At 33.5% G+C, this 20,478-nt stretch overlaps 1 protein-coding gene across 1 annotated transcript in view; it reads right to left on the reverse strand.

Annotated features, from left to right (window-relative positions):
• LOC309963266 (sodium channel protein type 3 subunit alpha-like) overlaps window positions 1–20,478 on the reverse strand; it is a gene marked incomplete at both ends in the record, with an annotated part of 80,395 nt that overhangs the window by 30,668 nt on the left and 29,249 nt on the right. The window contains 6 exon segments of the mRNA XM_082841566.1: window positions 3,354–3,824; window positions 5,636–5,992; window positions 7,196–7,369; window positions 14,334–14,572; window positions 15,916–16,048; window positions 17,092–17,439. Of these exon segments, the coding sequence (XP_082697692.1) occupies window positions 3,354–3,824; window positions 5,636–5,992; window positions 7,196–7,369; window positions 14,334–14,572; window positions 15,916–16,048; window positions 17,092–17,439 (1,722 nt within the window).

Below are 20,478 nucleotides of genomic sequence, written 5' to 3' on the forward strand. Positions count from 1 at the left end.
ATTTGTGTGTGTGTGTGTATGAGTGTGTGTGTGCAATAGCTAATAAAAAAAGAACAACCCAGCCAACATAAATGTGAATCTGATATGTGACCTGTGTTCAATGCCAGCAGTTTTCAGAAATTTCAGATCAAAACTGAACTTCGCTGGAATTTATTTAAATTTATTCTATAATGCTGATTTTTACTTTTATTTTTGAAAACAGTGTACAGTTGACCCTGGGGCGACACAGGTTTGAACTGTGCAGGTCCACTTACACACAGATTTTTTTCAATAGTAAATACTACAGCTACAGGATCCTCAGTTGGCTGAATTTGTAAATGTGGGAGTGCAGATATGAAATCATGTATATGGAGGGGCAACTGTAAATTATACTCGGATTTTCAACTGGATGTAGGGTTGACACCCCTAACTCCTGTGTTGTTCAAGGGTCAACTGTACTTTTAAACTTAGTGTGAGCATACGTGAGAATTGCCCTATTATTCTTTCAAGGTTTTTCTGGTACTAATTTAAAAAATCATCCACGTAAAACTTACTGCTGAATTTAATTTTACTGTGCAAAATAATTTGAAATTTTATCCTAGCTTTACAAAAGTTTTAATTTTATATTTACTTTTAAGTATTTTCCCTCTAATATATCTGTATACTTTAAACAATTTTATTACATTCTGTAATTGGATTCCATGTATCCAAAACTAGCTTGGAAGAGGACAGATGATTATTTAAAAAAATCACCCAATAAAGAATTTTTGTTCAGATAATAAAATGTTTTCAAGGACTTGAAAATGAAGACATTGTATCTCATTGTTCCAAGTTTATGATTTTTTAGTCATTAAAAAAAAGGACATGACAATGAGGTAGTATTCTCCTAAAGCAATAATTTGAAATATCTGTGGACATCATAGTTTTTTTTTTTTAACATCTTTATTGGAGTATAACTGCTTTACAATGTTGTGTTAGTTTCTACTGTATAACAAAGTGAGTCTTTGAAGTATTCTGGAAACCAACTTTTTGGTAAAAAGAAATTAAGATATATCATTTCCATGAGTTCAGTGAGATGAAACCTATGATGTTAACATAGCAAATGTTTCTCTGCCTCTTTGGCTTTTCTATCTCTTCTTGACCCCAAGCTAGTCTTGTCCCGAGTCTTCCCTTATTTTCTCTTTGTAATTACTTCTTTAGGGAACTCCTCTATTTTCAAGGAATCAGATAATTATGAAATCTGCATTATTAAATCTGTTTTTAAACCCTGACTGCTCATTCAGTCTCTCGTTCTCACTATATCCCACTTCTAATTCAGTATGTCCCAATTGAATTCTTTCTCTTCCCCCATAAACCTGGTAACCTTCTTAAAAAGGCCATTTCAGACAGTTGCATCACCATTTTCCCAATTTCTCAGATTCTTTACTAGGTTGGTCAAAAGCCAGTTAGTCTCAGTTCCCATACTTATTACCGTAGCCCAGAATTCTGTCACCTCATTATTATCAAATGATTCTTACCACATTCCCCAAGATAACAGTTCTCACTCTAAACGGTTTTACTTATTGCTATCAAATAAATTTTCCTAAAACATCACTTTCCTATTGCTTTTCACCTGCTTAGCACCTTATTGACTATGCAGCCAATTCCAAGCTCCTTGACTTACTTCAAAGACTGTATAATCTGAAACTACCTTACTCACCCATACATATTTTTCCAGTCTTTTCAACCAATACTTTATACATGCTGATTATTTCACTGCTGCACCTTAATACTAAGCTCACTCTAACTCTGGCTTTTGTTTAGTAAGTTTCTGCTTTTTGCTTTCTGTTCATGTATTTGACCCACATTTTGAGGCCTACTTTAATTTTATCTCTTCCATTTAACAATTTGCTATGTTCTTGCTGTTCTCAATACTTGTATAATCTTGTATTCAGTCCTACAGGATTAAACTTTTTAATAGGTTTTTAATAATTTTGTGAGTTAGTATTAGCTTCCTCAAAGATGCTGAGATTTCCCTGAAGGGGGTTATGTTATGAATCTCTCCTTTAACTCTTCCTTACCCTTAGTATCCAGCAGAGTGCTGAATTCACAAAAGTGCTCAATAAATGCCTGTTAATTAATTGATGATTTTCTTAAATAAATCTATGTCAAGTGATGGAAAATAAAATTAGAATTGAATTCTTATTTTACCAGAATGAGCAACACATAAATTAGAATTGAACTCTCTAAGTAGACTTTGAGTGGAATTTCGGAGAAAGAATGTTATGCCTCATTTTGTGTGTATTTTTACCTTTTTCAAAATATTTTCAAATTTACCATTATAATATATCTCAGAAGCTCTGAAATGCCTGAAAAAAAGGATCGGGAGGCTATCAGTTGTGACACTGTCAGCTACTTACTACTTATACAAATTCTGTTGACATATTACTAAAAAAAGAAAGTTCCAAACTATGCTCACAAAATCAGACATGATTTGTCTGATTCCTATGGTGTCAATATTTATACCCTCATGCTAAAACCTGTCTTTTATAACCCTGTGCTAGACTTAACTTCCTACTGGTATATCAGAAGTCTATAAATAAGTAATAATAAAAAATTTAATCCTGTTCTGCACAATTGCAGAATTAATACCACTAAGCTACTATCATAGGATCCTATGAATTTTAATCCTACAGGAGGAACAATTTCCTTTCTTTTCTTTTAAATAAGTAGTAATATGCCAGTAAGAACAGCTTTCCAGTCTACAGTTTAACTGTAATCCTTAAGTAGAGTTTTTTTAAATAGTTCTTACTATTTCCAAGTTAATCTGGAAGGCCTTATAGATTTGCTCATCCTTGACTGGGCAAAATGTAATCAGTACTACTTTTAATTTCCTAATATGTGTAAAATTTTAATAAATGAATAATACTCTTACCATAGGCAATAAAAGGTTTAGAGGAGAACAAAAAGTACACAAAACTTTCACATTAAAAAAAATCATAGCAAAACTTAATATATTATAGAAAGTAAGGAGATAACACTTTAACAATGATCCATAAAATATGGTTCATTGTTATTTTTTCTAAAGAGCATAATCGAATGTAGAATAGAATGTATTAAATAAAATCTGTTTTTTTGAAGGCCACATCTTTTAATCAGACTTTCAAACTATCAAGAAGATGAATATACTAATTATTCAGAATGATGATTTTCTGTGGAAAGTTGGAATTTCAATGGATGGAATTCTCAAAAAATATCTCATAATTTTCCAACATTACTGTATATATGACTTTCAATACACTTTTTAATAATGCATATAAGCACAATAAAAATACTAAGTAACTTGTGCATGGTTTTTATAGGAAATGCAAGAAAAACTTTAAAAGCATTCTTACCTCTTTGCTTTCTTCTAGTTCTGACTCACTGCTGAACTCTTCAGTATTTAAGTTTTCAAAGTCAGACTCTCCAACAGCAATTGGCACTGTTACAGTGAGGCTGGGATTATTTATGAATGACATATAGTCATTTTCATCGATTACATATTTTTCAACACTGCTTCCAGTACCTACACCACTGGTGGTTCCATTCCCATCCTTAAGATAATTAAGCTCTTTGCTTATTTCAATCCCAGTATTATTGGACACACAGCTGTCTATTTTGTTGCCTTCATGGATTTCTATACCTTTTGGCTTTCTGAAAAAGGTTTTTTGGAAACACTCCTGTATCTTATTTTTCACATAATCAATTCCCTTTTGCATCCTTCCTACTGCAATCTGGAGATTGTTCATTTCATTATCATCATCAGTGGCAGCAAGATTGTCTGAGCTAAATGAACTCAACAATAAGGCCAGAAAGAGGTTCAGAACCTAAAAGAAAAAAAGAAAATTTTGCTGTATTAATATTGAAGTATGCATAAACATAATAGCTTAAACAGGGAACTCATAGATCTTTGCTAAAATTAATTCAACAGCTGCTTCTTGAATGCTTACTGTATTTCAGAAACCTTGTCTTAATCACACACCATTTAAAGAACCTGAAATCTTCTACCTGCTCTAAGGACAAAATGGTAAAACAAGCACCCTTCCTTTCAAACCGAGAAGGACAACAGGAAATTGGAGGTTCTAAGATTTAAATTGTGTCTACTCAGGGTTGCCAGTGAAAAGACAAAAATCCCATTTTTGTGGTTTTGGCCAATAAGAAAAAAAAGAGATATTTTCATTTTAGTCATTTTACTGCATTTTACCAGTTTGTCTAGGGAATGTCTAGCTTCATGTGTGTAAATAATGAATTTATCTGTTTAATAGCCTGATGGATATGTGTTAAAACAACATACTTGAAATACAAATTCCATTGTCCCATGACCACAAACTTTTATAGCAGCAGAAATTACTAAAGGCGAATTATAAAAGGTTTAACACATTTCTCATCAGTATACTTTGAAATATATGTGTCCAAATAGTTCAACAGATGGAGAGAAGTCTAAAATTATTCCAGGGTTTAGGCTGGACCCATATAATGTAAATTACTTTTCTTTTTACTTTTTTTTTTTGCAGAAAACATGAAGAAATCTCAGTGTATCATTTGGATACATGGGGAAAAATATTACCCAATTAACTGATAAAATATGAATAATAGAAGAAGAATTCATTATAGCTGATACAAAATAAAATTTATTTATAGTAATATTTTTAGCTTGAAATGTAGTTACTGAGTTTCAAAATATGTTACATGGTAGGAAGACTCATGCTAAGCCAGAACCCCAGTTTGTTGCCTTATTTTTATATCAGATTTATTCAGAATCTAGAGCTTCCTTATTTACTATTCTGAAAAAATTGCATGTCCACAGGTATCCCACAAACATTCTTTTAAGCAGTCTCATTTGAAATGTACTTCTCAAAGGAAAGGTTCAGTATGATAGCATAAAGAAACACTCTGACCACACATGATTGAAAAATGTAAGCATTAAAACACATAAATATACAAATTGTGCTTCTATATTAGTGCTTTTAAGTCAGAGCTAAAAGTAAGTCTTTTAAATCTGGTCAGTGTTTATACATGTGCATAACTTAAACCTCAATAATTTATTTTTCTTTAATAAAGCAAATTCAGGGAAGAATATATTTCCAAGATGTTTGGATAATTACAATACATAGCTAAAATATAATGTACTATTTCACTGAAATTTGTCTTCAAAATTTGATAATATGCAACTTATGCCTCTGAGTAAGCAAACAATATGAACTATGTATGTGTAAAGAACAGTTTTAATAGTCTTTTGTTTAGAATTACTGGAGATTGTAACCTCATCAAAATAATAATAGAATAAAAATAATTCAGGCCGTAAAAAATAATATTAGGACAAAGTTAGTCTTGATAAAAACATTTTTTTTGAAGAAGGAAAACTAAAAACTAATATTTTTGTCCCTGGACTGTTACGGGTATACCTCATGAAATCCTCACATAAACCATAAGATTTCAGTTCTGTTTTTACAGTTTCATAGTCGGGGAGTTTTAGGCTGAGAAAAGTTAAGCAACTTGCCCATGCTCAGAGTGCTAGTACTGGGATTTGAGTCTAGGTTGTTGATGATAAAACCAGATGTGTCTGCTGCATCAGGCCACCTTCTTAGCCACTGTCTGATCTTGTTCTTAATTATGAGCATTTGTAATACATACGTACCACCAGGTTTCCAATGACCATGACCAACATGAAAACAATAAGGCACATGGTTTGGCCAGCAACCTCCATGCAGTCCCACATGGTCTCTATCCACTCTCCACACAGCACTCGGAACACAATCAGGAAGGAGTGGAAGAAGTCATTCATGTGCCAGCGTGGGAGTTGACAGTTACTAGAGATCTTGCAGACACATTCTTTGTAGCTCTTACCAAAGAGCTGCATGCCGACCACAGCGAAAATGAAGACGATGATGGCCAACACCAAGGTGAGATTACCTAGAGCCCCCACTGAATTGCCAATGATCTTAATTAGCATATTCAGGGTGGGCCAGGATTTTGCCAGCTTGAAAACTCGAAGCTGTAATCAAGTGAAAATATACTCTTAGTAGTAGTCACAATATAATTTTAAAAGTTAGGTAGACATCATTTTATCAGTATGATACTATATTGTAGTCCCACCTCTGAGGAATATAAAATCTCAAACTATACTAAAATTCAAATCCAGAAAAAAGTGTTAATAATACTGGAATTGTAAATCAAATCATAATATAATTTAAGTGCAAATATAAGAGAGAGAAAATATTTCAGAAATGAGAAAATATTTCTGATTCATCAACAGATATATCCATGAAAACAAATTAATACTTTGATTACAGACATTTGTGAATTTAGCAAGCTAATGTCACCTCCAACTATATTTTCGAGAGTAAAAAGAAATATTAAAAGTATGAGGTGTATATATATATATTTTTTTTTTTGTGGTACACGGGCCCCTCACCGCTGCGGCCTCTCCCGCTGCAGAGCACAGGCCCCGGACGCGCAGGCCCAGCAGCCATGGCCCATGGGCCTAGCTGCTCCGCGGCATACGGGACCCTCCCGGCCCGGGGCACGAACCCGTGTCCCCTGCATCGGCAGGCGGACTCTCAACCACTGCGCCACCAGGGAAGCCCTGAGTTATATATTTTTAATGGACACTTATAATATAAAAGTAAAATAAATTAATTTGATAAACTTAAGGAAAAGCTTCTTTTCAATTTGAAAAATACACATTTTACTTAATTTCCAATAAAATTTTGCATATTTTAAAATAATTTTTCTTGCTAAATTCAAAAAAATTTGTTATACCATTGTCTAAAGTGCTAATGGGATCAAATGTTTTCCCACATATTCCTTTAAAGTAGTTACCACTAATATAAGTAAGGTTGATAAAAAGATTTATTGGGTATAAAGTTTTTATTTATATTTCTTTAGAGACTTTAAAGCAAAAAAAATTTTTTAATGAATTTAAAACATAATTTTAGAAGCACATGTGTGTTTTTAAATGTGCCTTACATAGTTAATTATTATGAAGTGTTTCAACCATTTTTCATCATTCTTGATAAACAGTCACACTCAGCTTTAAAGAGAACATTTATATATTTTCTTAGAATATCACACATACTGGTTTAAGTTTAAAATATCATTGAGGTAAAAAGCTATAAAAACTATACACATTGATTCATTTTTGAAATAAGTATTTTGCCAATGAAAGATAGAATATAAACATAGTCTATGCAGATACCAGTCTGAACGATCTCAGTACAGACAGTCCCTCCACATTTGCCAGGCCAAGCTCCATTAAACTAAGGCTGACAATAATTCCATCAAAGATATTCCAGCCCTCTTGGAAATAATAATATGGATCCATGGCAATGATCTTGAGGACCATTTCTGCTGTGAAGATCCCAGTGAAGACCTAAAGTAAAATAGAGATCAGTACTTCAAGCATTGAAAAAGTTTTGACACTCTAAGAATTTGTAAAGAAGGTTAAACAGTTATGAGTAAAAATATCTAAAATTTAAAGTGAAGAAATGTGACAAATGGATATACAAGTTTAGCATTTTTTTCAGGGGAATATTTTAAGTGGATTTGTGTTAGTTAATGAATCTGCTAGATTTCCAAGGCAATGCTGATTTGAAAACATTTCATTGTCCACATTTGAAATCCGATACTAAATAATAGCTACTGAATTATTGCCTTTTTTGGTACCCTATGTTTCTACCATAATCCCAACCAATTTTTTTTAAGTATTGCAATAAGAACAATTTATGTATTATTGGAAGTCACTCAAAAATTACTTCAAATTGGTAAAAACCATATTTTGTTCTTCATTTTTATTTGTTTTTAAGGGACATCATCTTATTTCTATAATTTTATAAACATTCCTGAAATAAGAGTGAGTTTGCCACAAATGTTTTATAATAATTATCTCTGGATTTATGCCTCAGAATTAAGGTTAATGGATAAGTAGAGCAAGGAACTGCAGATTTAATTGAAAGCATCAGGAGAACATTCTCAGTATGCATACACCCAAAATTAGGATTAATAAATTATTTGAGTGGCTGGATGAATGTCTATTTGAAAATGGTTTTGTTTTTTAATTCAAAACCACAGGCTAAGACGCCCAAGGACATAAAGAGCTATGAAATTATTCTTGTGAAAAATCTTTTAAAGCAATTATATTAACTATAGGTAAAAGCTGCATATTATGACTAAAGTCAAGCTTACCACTTACCAAGGTAAATCAGCCTTTACCTTGAAGGAACTTTGTCAAAATAACAGTATCAAAATTATTTGGTTTCCTAAAATATATTAATTAAAGGAAATCTTGTTCTACTCTTACAAAGTGTAATTGCAGCCAGCATCTCATTTTCCCAATCACAGAAAGACCTAAGGGAAATACCCATAGCAGAAAAGATAGCTTAACTTCAGTTCATCATTCATTCACTCAAATAGAAGTAAAATGTAATTCAAGCAAGCTTAGTACATGAAAATCCAGATATGCTGGAATGCACATTAAAAAAGTGATTTTTTTCATTTATAGAAGGACTTACCTTGGGGTATTTTTTCCCTGGTGAATGTAAAATAAGTTCTGATTTATATGAATTTTATTTCTTATATAAAGTTTTAGGAGCAGCTACTATTTGAAATACACAGCCTGATTATAGAAATATATGAGTTAAATTGAGTTAGAAACAATCCAGGTAAATGATCTACACATATCTCTTCCTACAGAAAATCATAAGGTGAACTTTTCAGCTCTTCTGAAATGACTAGAAGATGTCCTGCATTTTAAAAACCCATACCTTAAACTTACATTCTTTCATCTAAAATTTAATCCCAGCATGAAATTCTCTTTAAAAATAACATTTTAATTACAATTTGCAGTTTAATGTCATAGCTATTTATCTCTTTAAATGCTTTCAGTTTAGGCCCTATAAATCATTGGGATTGTTTTACGTACATTTTAGTCTAGTTTAGCATTGTCAGTGGTTAAGAGTTTTGAAAAAATCTTTCTCATTCTAGCAAAGGTCAACTGAGGCTATTGATCATGATGCTTATGTTTATAAAATTTTAAAACTCCATCAAAAAATGCTAAGAACACAGAGAACTGCAACCCCTGGATATGTATATGGTTATGTACATAAATCCGTGTATGGTTTATAAACATACATTCTGCTGCCTTTGAATTTCTTTATCATGAGGAATTTTTAAGACTAAGACAATTAATAAAAACATACTGAATGTTTATTGTTTGGACTTAGCCTAATTATAATATATCTTGTCTTCTGAAGAAGCTTTTTGTGTTTTGAAATTTTGGATTATATGTTTCTGTAGCCATTCATTCATTAATAAAAAATTGCTGAGTACTTACTAGACGTTGTACTAGGCTTTGAAAATGCAGTACTAATTAGGATATACAAACTGAGAATGCATAAACCTAATTCATTTAGGCTGATAAATTTCTTATGGACAATACATCTATAGGCTTCCTAAGCCAGCTTCTTTAATGAGGAGGTAAGTTCAGTGAAAAGTTTCTAACCTATTGTACGTGATGACACAAGACAATCAGCAAAAGTGTAAGTGCTAAAGGTGGGGATGAGAATCAGCCTGGGAGTCTGGACCAAGAGTAAACAAATTTCAAGCATTTTGTTTTGGGGGGTACTGGGCTTGGATGATCAAATGTTAGGGCTTAAGGTCTCAGTTCAGGGATAAGAAAGTTTCCTTACTGAGTATTTACTTAGAGAGGAAAGTTCTGTTGATACATACATTAAAAAGATAGAAATATTAGTTCTAAAGGCTCAAGTTTGAATATTGATCAGTTTGCTCCACAGAACCTCTTCTTGTCCAGACTGACATTCCACTCTTCTGTAGTGAATTTGACATAACTGTAGCCGTCTTTCGCTCTATTACTATTAGCTTCTTGTTTTAATGGTTTTAGTTTTATCATCCTCATGCCTTTTGGATTTGTATCTTTAAATATTTGTTGTTGTTGTTGATTATTTTTTGAAGGATGAAATTGAAATATATTTAAAGAAAAATGGTGGGACATCATTTAACATTTATGATTTTCTTTTATCTCATCTGTCAGATGAGGATAGTGAGTTGTTTCATCAGGTCTGTGTTTAATATTCTTGGATTTCTATCAGTATTATATTGCTTAGCAAATTTTATTACAAACTGTAGTGTACACACAATTATTGTTACACAAGAACTTTATTAGTAGTTGTTAGAAAGAGATGAGAAGGCAGTTTTATATTACACTAGGAGAGGAGTTAGATGGCCAAATAGCACTTCTTCATTGATGAGAGTGGCTTCATAGGTGAGGTCTAGAATTTGGCTCCCATGGTTTTATCTTTCAATAAACGAGCCATTTTTTTCCTTCAAAAAGTTATCATGTCCCTTTCCTGAGATTTTGAATTCATATCCTACACCACACCATTTAATTAAAATAATTTTGCTAATTATGTTTCTTTAGACTTTTATTTGCAAATAGCCTGTAAGATTTTTAGAACAGGTACCATTTTCTAAGTTCCCATCTAGGTCTAGCAGAATAAAGGGATATCATGGACCTCTAATCACTGGTTAGGAAAGTTATAGTAAGAAAAATAGTGTAGGAGCTACAGATCTCTATCAATATTCCCTGAAGAAAAAGTTACAGGTTAGTTGGAAATGTTTGTATGATGAAGAGGTTATCTAACCTACTATGATTGATGGAAGATTCCTTGCTTATAGAATCCCTAAGATGAGTGCATGGGTTTTATAATGGTTAAAACAAAATTTAAAAATGAAAGCAAAACAGAGCATCTTAGAGAAACTCAATAGAGATTTGAGGTCTCTTGATACTCAAATTTGATCAATCCAATCAAAAGGAAGTGATGTAATTTTTATATGCTCCAGAAAGAGAAAACAAAAAGGCACATTGATCTAAGTAAAGACTGGAAGTTCCACAACTCTTTTATGGAAAATTCTTTTGTTATCAATTCAACCAAAAAACTCGATGTCCTTATTTGTAAGGCAATATGCAATCATTTACGTAGTAATAAACTAGTCCATAGAAATTTTAAATTTATTTTAATGAGAAGACTGTAAAATCCCCACAGAATATGCGATGTAACATCCATCCATGGAGTATAATATAAATCCAAATTCAGCTAAGTACCCATGCTATAAGGAATATATTCTCTCTTTTTCTCTGTGTATATATATATATTATATATATATAATTTTTCACATATAAACATTTATTATAAAGCTTGTTGTGGGTATAAAATAAGATATGTAAAACTATGAAATACTTTACAGATATACAACATTATTACTACTACTCATAATGAGCTTTTAGCCAATAGTAACAGTCAGTTTACACATTCTCTTATTCCTAAGGTTAGAAATAGTTAAGTCTGTTCTCTGTCGTCTACACTCTCTGTCTTCAAGAGTCTTGTTTTCCCAACACTAAGCTCAGCTTATGCATGGTTCTACCACAAAAGTCAACCAGTGGTAGAACCCCACTTCCCTACTTCATTATCTCCATCACTACTCAGAGTTACAGATTTTAGAATGAGGGACATCTAGTCCAACACATTGTGCTCATGAGAAGGAAATACTTGTGACTTTTTTAAGACCACCCAGATATTTAGCATGGACAACTGGATTTGGACCCAAATTTGTTGCTTTAGTCTAGTGCTTTTCCATTTGATTGTCCTATAATCCAATGTCTCTTATCCTGTCCCTCTATACTCAGTTGCTTCAACATTGAAATTCTATAAAACCTCAGTTTTCTGCTTCACTCTGACAAATTTCCAAAATTTTCCCTAACTGTTCAACTTCCCTAACTGTCTAATATCCTGGGAAAAATACAGCAGCTAGAGCAGAACTATTTTCCGTCAGTATTTCAAAGAAAGGTTAATAGCATACAGAAGAGGAAGGAAATTGTTTATTGAGCACGTGCTAGATGCCAGGCACAGTGCTACGTGTTTTCACATTATCTCATTAGATCTTCACAGCAACTCTGGGAGATGAGTAGTATTATATCCATTTCAATAATAGAAAACAAAGACTCAGATTTTTTATCAAACTTGTCCAGATGCTTCATTATTAGTAAGGTCAAACCCAGTTCCACCTGACTCCAAACCCATGTTCTTTTATGAAAAGATGCTGCATGATGCCTTTTTGGGTAGGAAACAAGCAGTTGGTTATTTATCGAGCTACAACCATGTAAACGCTCTGCAAGATACAAAAGAAAAATGGGATGTGAGCTCTGCCATGGAGTAATTTATAGTGGATTTTGTTTAATATTCAACTAAGTTCTATTCACAAATGCATTAGGAATTAAGAAAAAGTGTGTTTGATATGGGCTGAGTATCATATTAGAGGAGATGAGGCTTCAGTTGGACCTTGAAGAATATGAAGAATTGAGATAAAGTGATTTGAGTTGGAGTACTTTAAATGTGAAGGTAGAGAACAGTGATATACTATCCCATATGTAAGCATATAAACATTTGTGTGTTATAGTGACAAGGCTGTTCTGATAAGACTGCTGGTGGTTGGTTAGGAACCAAAGGAAAATAAGCTGGTATAGGAAAGATGGAATCAGATAGGGAGTTTTGAAAACCAGTTAAGAGTGTTGAACCACAAATATAGGCAATAGATACTTTAGCAAGATGAAAGCATACTGAGTGCAGAGTACTAGAAATACGATTTTAATAGTAGTTACAGGAGTAAAGAAGTTGATACCTGGAAAAAAAGAAATAATGGGTCTTCATATAAAATTGTATAAATATATAAGAAATAAAGAGAAAGTAAGTCAAATGGCTATCTTCGAAGCTGGAAGGCTCTTTGAAGTTGGAAGGCTACTACTAGAGGTAATACAAGACTAAATTGAGATTTTTAGGGCTTTCAGTAAATTGTGAGAAAGATGATATTTCAGATGTCACCTACTGTGTTTAAAGTTATCCTGGAGCAATGATCTGTAACTGTTGGAAATACAGGAATGGAACACAACTTACTCTATAATTGTAGATAATACCTAGAGTTGTTGAGTACATAGTAATATTGAGTGAAAAACATAGCCTTAATAGGTAAAACAAGAGAAGTCCAGACAAGGAGGCAGAGATAGAGTGATTGGAAAGATGAAGGAGAAATCATCTCCTTCCGATAAAGGAGAAACTGGAAAAAAAAATCAGTATCACAGGTGTCAAAGATGAAGAAAGTGTCAAGAATCTGGTGGGTGTTCTATAATGCAGTGAAGTTGAGTTCTCTTATTGGAGTAGACATTTATGCAACTGTCTGCCCAGTATTCGCTTTCTTCTTTCTGTTGGGAATAGTTCCTCCACCTGTGTAATTCCTAAGGACTGCCATTTTCACATGACTCCACCCTCGCCAATGCTGATGAAACCACAGGTGAGCATCTGACCCAGGTTATGCTGAATAGAATCCTATCACGAGTCTGAGCTGGAACTGAAAAAGAGATCCAGTCTTTTTCCAGTGCAGAGGTTACAAGATGTAAAACCAATGAGCTATGGCTGATCATGTTCCTGACCTACAGAGAAAAGATGCAATGAATGTTTGGACTATATCCAGTCCCTTGGTTAAAGGATATCCTGAAGCCCATCCTGAAGCCCAATTGCAAAATTACCCTTCATATGTTTTGGTAGTTCATCTTTTTCTTTCCATTCCATGAGTCAGTCTTTTTACTTTCCTCTTAAGCTAGTTTGAGTTCTGTTTCTGTCTTGTGCCAAAAAAGGTCTTGATTAATAAACTATGTAAATTCTTTTCTTATTTGTTCATCCATTTCAGATTCTTCATATACATTTAGGAGGAAATGTACAAGTCAGCATACACATACACAGATGTCTGCCCAAGTAACTTGAACCAAAAATGTGGCTAAATTACAAATGCATTTTTATCAACTATTTCTTCTCTTCTGTGAATTCTACTGAAGCATTTTATTAAGAAGTTCAATTTGAAACAACTATGCCCTCTTTTGCACAGAAATCAATCCTTACGTATTCTCTTCAAAGAACATGATTTCTTCAGAAGCTATGTGTGCTAAAACTGCATGCTTGTGGAGCCAGAATTAGACGTCATTGTTTCTCTGGGCCTATATTTCCAGCAAAAATGACAGTAAAGATTTTAACAAGTTTACAAAGGGTAAGACACCATGATCAGTCAGCACAGATGTTGGTCTCAATAGTCAGCATTTATACCCGAATTCTAGACCTTATCACTGAGAATACCTTCAATATTCCTTTAGATATTTCTTCCTATGAGGAAAGACGGTATAATTAGGGGGTTCCACACAGCACAAATGGATTTCTTCTTTGGTCTATCTGCCCCATCCCTGACAAAGTAAATAAGTAAACATCAAATGAACTCACCAGGTTTCCTACAGTCAACACACTACTGAATTGACCAGTCATTGGGTAGTGCTCCATGGCCATGAAGAGGGTATTCAAGACAATGCAAATAGTGATGGCAAGATCAACAAATGGATCCATAACAATTAAATTCACAAGATGCTTTACTTTTAACCATGGATCACAGCAGTCCCAGATCAAGAACACATTGGCAAATCTATACCAGCATGGTGGACATTTCTGCCTAGATTCTTCAAGCTCTGGAGGAACAATAAAGAGTAAGAGTAGTAAATAACAATAAAAACAAATTGTTGTTGTTGCAGATTATACATTATTTGATAAAATTGATGCTTCTACTTGGGGTTGGAAGTTCATATTAGTTTAACAGACTTGAGAAGACAATCCCATTAAATATTTTCACAATCTATTCATAAAAAATGTCAAGTAAATAGACTTTCTCCTTTAATTAAACAGAAAATAAATACTTTGAATTTAATATTTTGCCTCAAACTAACTTAATTATCTATTAAATAGGTAATGGGTCATTAAATTGCTATATTTTCTTTATCAAAACAGAATTTTAAAGTAAGCTTTTAGAATTATTAAATATATCAAACAATTATTCTTTTGAAAGACCTTTTTAAGAATACTGTCTAAAGCTGTGATCCTTATTAATGTGTGTGACCCATTCTTTCCTCTCTCTGCCTCCACATCAGCATTGATCTTCCACACACTGAGAATGTAGTATGCCCTTCTTTTTAATATAGATTTAGACCCAAATCTAGTTCTGTTATTCATAATTACTCATATATTTTTCAGAATTTTAGCTTAATATATTAAAAAGGCACTAGTAATTTAATGGGTGAAACCTATTATAATTATTATATGCCCATTTGTATATCTAGTACGCCAATGGGATAAGATACAAAATGTAATTGAAGTTTTCTAAAGAATTCATATTAGATATGACTTATAAATGATTTATAAAATTGCAGTACTAATATAATATTCCTCCAAACTTGAAGAAATGGGGACTTAATGAATGAACAAGGAAGTAATTGTTGCTGCCCATTCCAGTGTATCAAAATCAACAAATATTTGTGTCAGCTGTTCATTGGAAGAATGTAATGGTTTCGGTGTATGTGGAAGATGGAGGAAAAAATCTTTTTTTAGGGTCCCTGTCAAAGTGGAGCACAGGTTTTGATTCCTCCAACTCATTCATATGCCTCCCCAACCCATCACTACCTCCATGCCTGGACAACAGATTGAAGCTTGAAAGAGATGTTTCCTTGTGCTTCTAAAACTTAAAAAGGCAAGTTTTTACTCTAATTGCTTAAGGATAATATAAGGATAAATCCTCACTGATGAGGTATCAAGTGGTGAAATATCATTCTTCAGATGAGAACCAGAATCAAAAAGAAATAAGGACAATATTAGTTTTTGTAATCAATGTGATAATAGTGTATTCCATATATTATCTACTTAGGTCTATTATACAATTTTGATCTTGGGTAACTGACTTTCGTAATTCTATGGGAATAAATAATAGTTTCATAAAGTATATAATCATAGGAAGCTGACTATCCCATGACCTTCTTCTTACCCTCCATTGTGTTAGTCAGGATGCTGGCTATGCTCATGGCTCTTTGTCTTCCGGAGGAATCCTCTAGCATCTCCATTGAAATCTGGTAAGAACTTAGCCTTCTCTTTCTGACTTCTGTTTCAGTGGTGGTACCCTGCAAACCAAACACTGCTGGCTCAAACCACCCTTTTCAATGAATAATACAACACAACATAGCATTTCTCTGGAAAGGCATGCTACGTGCAGTTTTCCCAAGTAACAATTTTCAAGTAATAGTAAAATACTAAATTTATTATTAAGTTATAAATACTTAAAAAAATCACAGGTGGTACCCTAAAGGGTTAAAACAAGAATTTACTAGTTGGATGTAATTATATAAGGCAATTATGTTGCAGAAATATTTTAGTTTACCTGTTGGAATTTTCCGGGAAAATTTTCATAAGCATGCCAAAGTCATATATTATTCCATTTCATTCAAATGCAAGGAATTTTAACTTATCTCAATAATTAATAATCAGATCAATCTTCCCCCCAAACAAATAATAGTATTATATAGTCTTAAGGCTGAATTATTATCTTTGAGGCTTTATTGAAAATATTGACATATATGGGCCAATTTTTTTCCATGCACAAACACAGATGTACAATGAAATGTGTGTGCTTTCCTGAGATTTCTTTAGTTATTTCTATATGCCATCCTATAAGAAATCAAAACACTTTAGAGTCATTTAATAGACATCAAAACATTTTAGAGTCACTGTAATATTGACACTTGTATGAAAAGTGCCCATTATCAATATATTGGTCATTACAATATTGAATTTTAAGTATATGAAATTTCCAGAATATGAATAGATTATTATACAATTCTGGGTCGACAGACATCTATAATAGCAATTTGGTTGTCAAAGTGCCCATTATTTTGTGCTGGTAGGTCGACTGAATTTGCAGATACGAGTTTCATCCCAGTCTCTAAAAACTGGGCTCTTTTAACCTAAAGCATTTGGAAGTTAATGGTCCCACACAATTTAGTTGGTTCTAAAGATCCTATTGTTTTCCATTCAATAAATCATATATTATTTTTAAGGACTTTCAATTTGGGGAAGCAGGTTAGTATAACAGGCTAAAATGCCCAGGCCTTGGTAATTTAAAATTGGTATATAATGTCAGTAGAGCTAATTTATTATCTATTATCACCTCTGGTGGAAGTTGTCCAGTAGGTGAGGTTAGACCTGATGGTCCACCCACCAAGGAAACCACACCATTGCAATCCACAGTGCTGTGCATCTTCCCATTTGCTGGAAGCCCTGGCACCATCCTGGATGACATACTGGCCTGACTAACGTTACTGTTGCGTCGCTCTCCGTGTCTGTGTGGCACAAACAGTGAGTCTCTCCTGCTCTCGCTGTCTTCAAATGTACTGTGTTCATCATCAGCAAAGTCATTTTCAGAACCAATATCCTTTGCCCGACCTCTGAAGCTGAAAATACTCGTTTTGCTATTGCGTCGTGGGGAAAACAGGGAGCCACGGATACTTAATAGAGACTGAGGAGAGAGCAAGGAAGAAAAGAATTGGGATGGGGGACACAACTATTTAATAAAAGTCTTAATATTACAGAATCTATTTGCTTTTGGGTTAGAATAGTCTTGCTCTTAAACACAGGTAATCAAGTTTACAGAGAACTCATATGTTTTGATATTTTTATTAAAGACCACAATGCAAATTTAAGTATAAAAGAGTAGTTTTTCTGATTAAGAATTCTGATATGCAATCTACTAAGTGCGTGACCACTTCATTTAATCTTCACTCTAGTACTGTGAGGTGGATTTTGTTGCTGTAATATTCTAGGAGCAGAACCTGATGCTGGAGAGGACAAATGATTCTTTTTGGTAGGTGGCTTTCACTCCTAAATGCTATGGTCTGAAAGGGCACACAACTTGGAAAACAAGTTATGGTTCAAGTGAGACTGTTGGCTTAAATTTAAAATATTTGTACCAAATATGTTACTTTTGGATAATGATTTAAAAATGAAACCATTATCTCTCCATTCTCTTATTTTGAGTTCTAAAAGGAAATTACTCTTTTTTTTCTGGACTTGCTTGTCTCTATCCACATGGGCATAAAAGTCACAAAACTTAACCTATGATGCTATCTTCTAAATTTGCTAACAGTTTCCCAAATGGCTACTAATGATTCACCTGTTTTGAGGGAATATATGTCATAGCAAACACAACAGAGAGAATGCCTAAATTGCTGTATAAATTACTATTCTTACTTAAAATTTAACACTACCTTAAAAAAGTAAGACATTTACACATGACTTTACCAATAAGGGTGATGTAGAAGACAGCTTATCCTTCTAATCTCAATTTAACTTTATTAAAAGGAACTGGATGATTCAGAAACTTTTAAAATTATATTTGTTTGTGAATAAATCAAGCAAACAGTTTCTGGTACTTGAAAATGAGGATTTAGCATGAAGCCCCTTCTTCCAGTTTTTCAATGGACTTTAAATCAGCAGCATCAAATAATTCTGTGTTTATTTTAGCCTTGGTGAGTTTTCAAAAACATCTCTATTCTCTTGCAGAATCTTTGTTTACTACCTTCCTCATTAACAATGACATTTCCAATATTCCCCTCTCACCCCCAGCAGTTTCTCATGGCCTGTTCTATCTCTCTGCATAGCCAGGGTAACGTATATACATACATACACATACATACGCATACATATCCATATGCCAGCAGGAAACATGCCTGGACTTCCCTTTCTTCCTCCAAGCTTCGGTGTAAAACCAAAGAAAATAATTGTAGTGGAAAAAAACGTAAGAAAGGCAGACTCCCTCAAATTTATTTTTGGTCCCTCTGCCTAATTAGGTCATGCTGATTTTCTTAGGCCCCATTTTTAGTTTTATTTTTATGGCTTTTCCCTGCCTGCAAAGCACTAGAATAATCTTTTTGCCGTCTGTCTCAGTGATGTTCTGGAAAGATACTATTCATTGAGAAATGTGCTATTGCTTTGGATTTGGTTAGAAACATTCACAGGAATTATTGACTGCCCAGCTTATCTAGCCTGAGACTGTGTGTATGTGATACTCAGTTCATGCAGAAGGTTTGTTTACCCAATGTCAGTCGGTAGCTAGACTAATTTTCCAGTCATCAAAGTGATCAAGAAATTAGACATTGTGAAGACATTAATTCAGCTCTCAGTAATAAGGAATGGTAATGCTTTTAATCTCTTCAGACTCAATTTAAATTATCAATATGATATTCGTATGTTCAGACTCATATTTGAAACCTTAGTGTGTATTTTTAGGTCCCAGCTTTCTGGAATTGGGATTCAGTAAACAGGGGGTAGGACTCTGGAATCTGAGTATTCAACATACATTCTAGGTGATTCTAATGCAGGTGGACCTCACCCTACACTAAGAGGAATACCAACATTGTCTTACACTAATTCCTAGGATGGCTCAATACAATCATCTTAATATACCTGTGTTAGAATACTGTCTTTGGAAACTGAAAATCTGTATACACAGTATTGGTTGGGATTATGTGGTATGTGTGTACATGCATAACGTATCTGGTACATGCCTTTAATTTGCATGTTTTTATGTCAGGCTGTTTTCAAAGGCATTCCAGATCCTTGGGTTTATTTGAAACTTCTATTCACTCTTTGGAAAGTATAATAATGGGTGTGAGCACAGCTTTCAAGGCAACAGAAACTGAGAAAAGAAGATAGCAAAAATAGTATTGAGAGAAAATAAACCAAAAATAACACACTAGAAGATGCAGCAGAGTGGAGGGAATACCCACAGCTGTGGCAGCTCTTTCTCTACGGAAAACAAGCTTTTATGTTTTAAGGACCTAAAGGCCATCTTTCTTTGCCTCAGGCATGCCAAAATATAAATTCCAGGCATCTTTTTCTTTTGCCTTGTTCCAAGAAGATAAATCTGAACTCTTTTTCTTAATTTTCAGTAACAAAAGGGAAAATAGAAGAATTTAGGTGTGTAAGACACAATCCTGCATGTAGGGACTGAAACTGAAGTGGAATGGGATGTCAAAATGGAAGATGCAGGGAATTTGAAGATGTTCTAGTAGAAGCATGTAAAGTGAGTATTTGTTGGAAATACTCACTTAATAGCATTTCAAGTTAAATATATGTAGCTTATCAATGTTTTCAATAAGTCAACAACTACACTTGGTTCTAGCTATAAAGCTTCTGGTTTAAAATAGTCTCCTCATGTCCAGACAACATAGATAAAATCTTTGGGGGGATTCACTTTCCATTGTATGCCTTTAAGTACTTTTTCATGCTGTCTAGGAACATGTATTATCTATTTAAGAATAAAATAATATAATAAATATAAAATAACATGTAAAGTTTATGTTAGTAGAGGACAGGGTACCCATTATTTATGGCTTCTTGGCCTTAACATTGTTAGAAGATATGTTTGTGTTGAACATTATGCCATGTCCATCTTATGCTTCCTATCCCCACTACCTCCACTGATTCTCTTACCTTTTAGAGAGTTTGTTTATACAACCAGACACTGTAAAGTGCTTCTGGTATATTTTTGCTTGTG

The sequence above is a fragment of the Leucopleurus acutus genome (genome assembly GCF_964270905.1).
Source record: "Leucopleurus acutus genome assembly, chromosome: 6".
Taxonomy (NCBI): domain Eukaryota; kingdom Metazoa; phylum Chordata; class Mammalia; order Artiodactyla; family Delphinidae; genus Leucopleurus; species Leucopleurus acutus.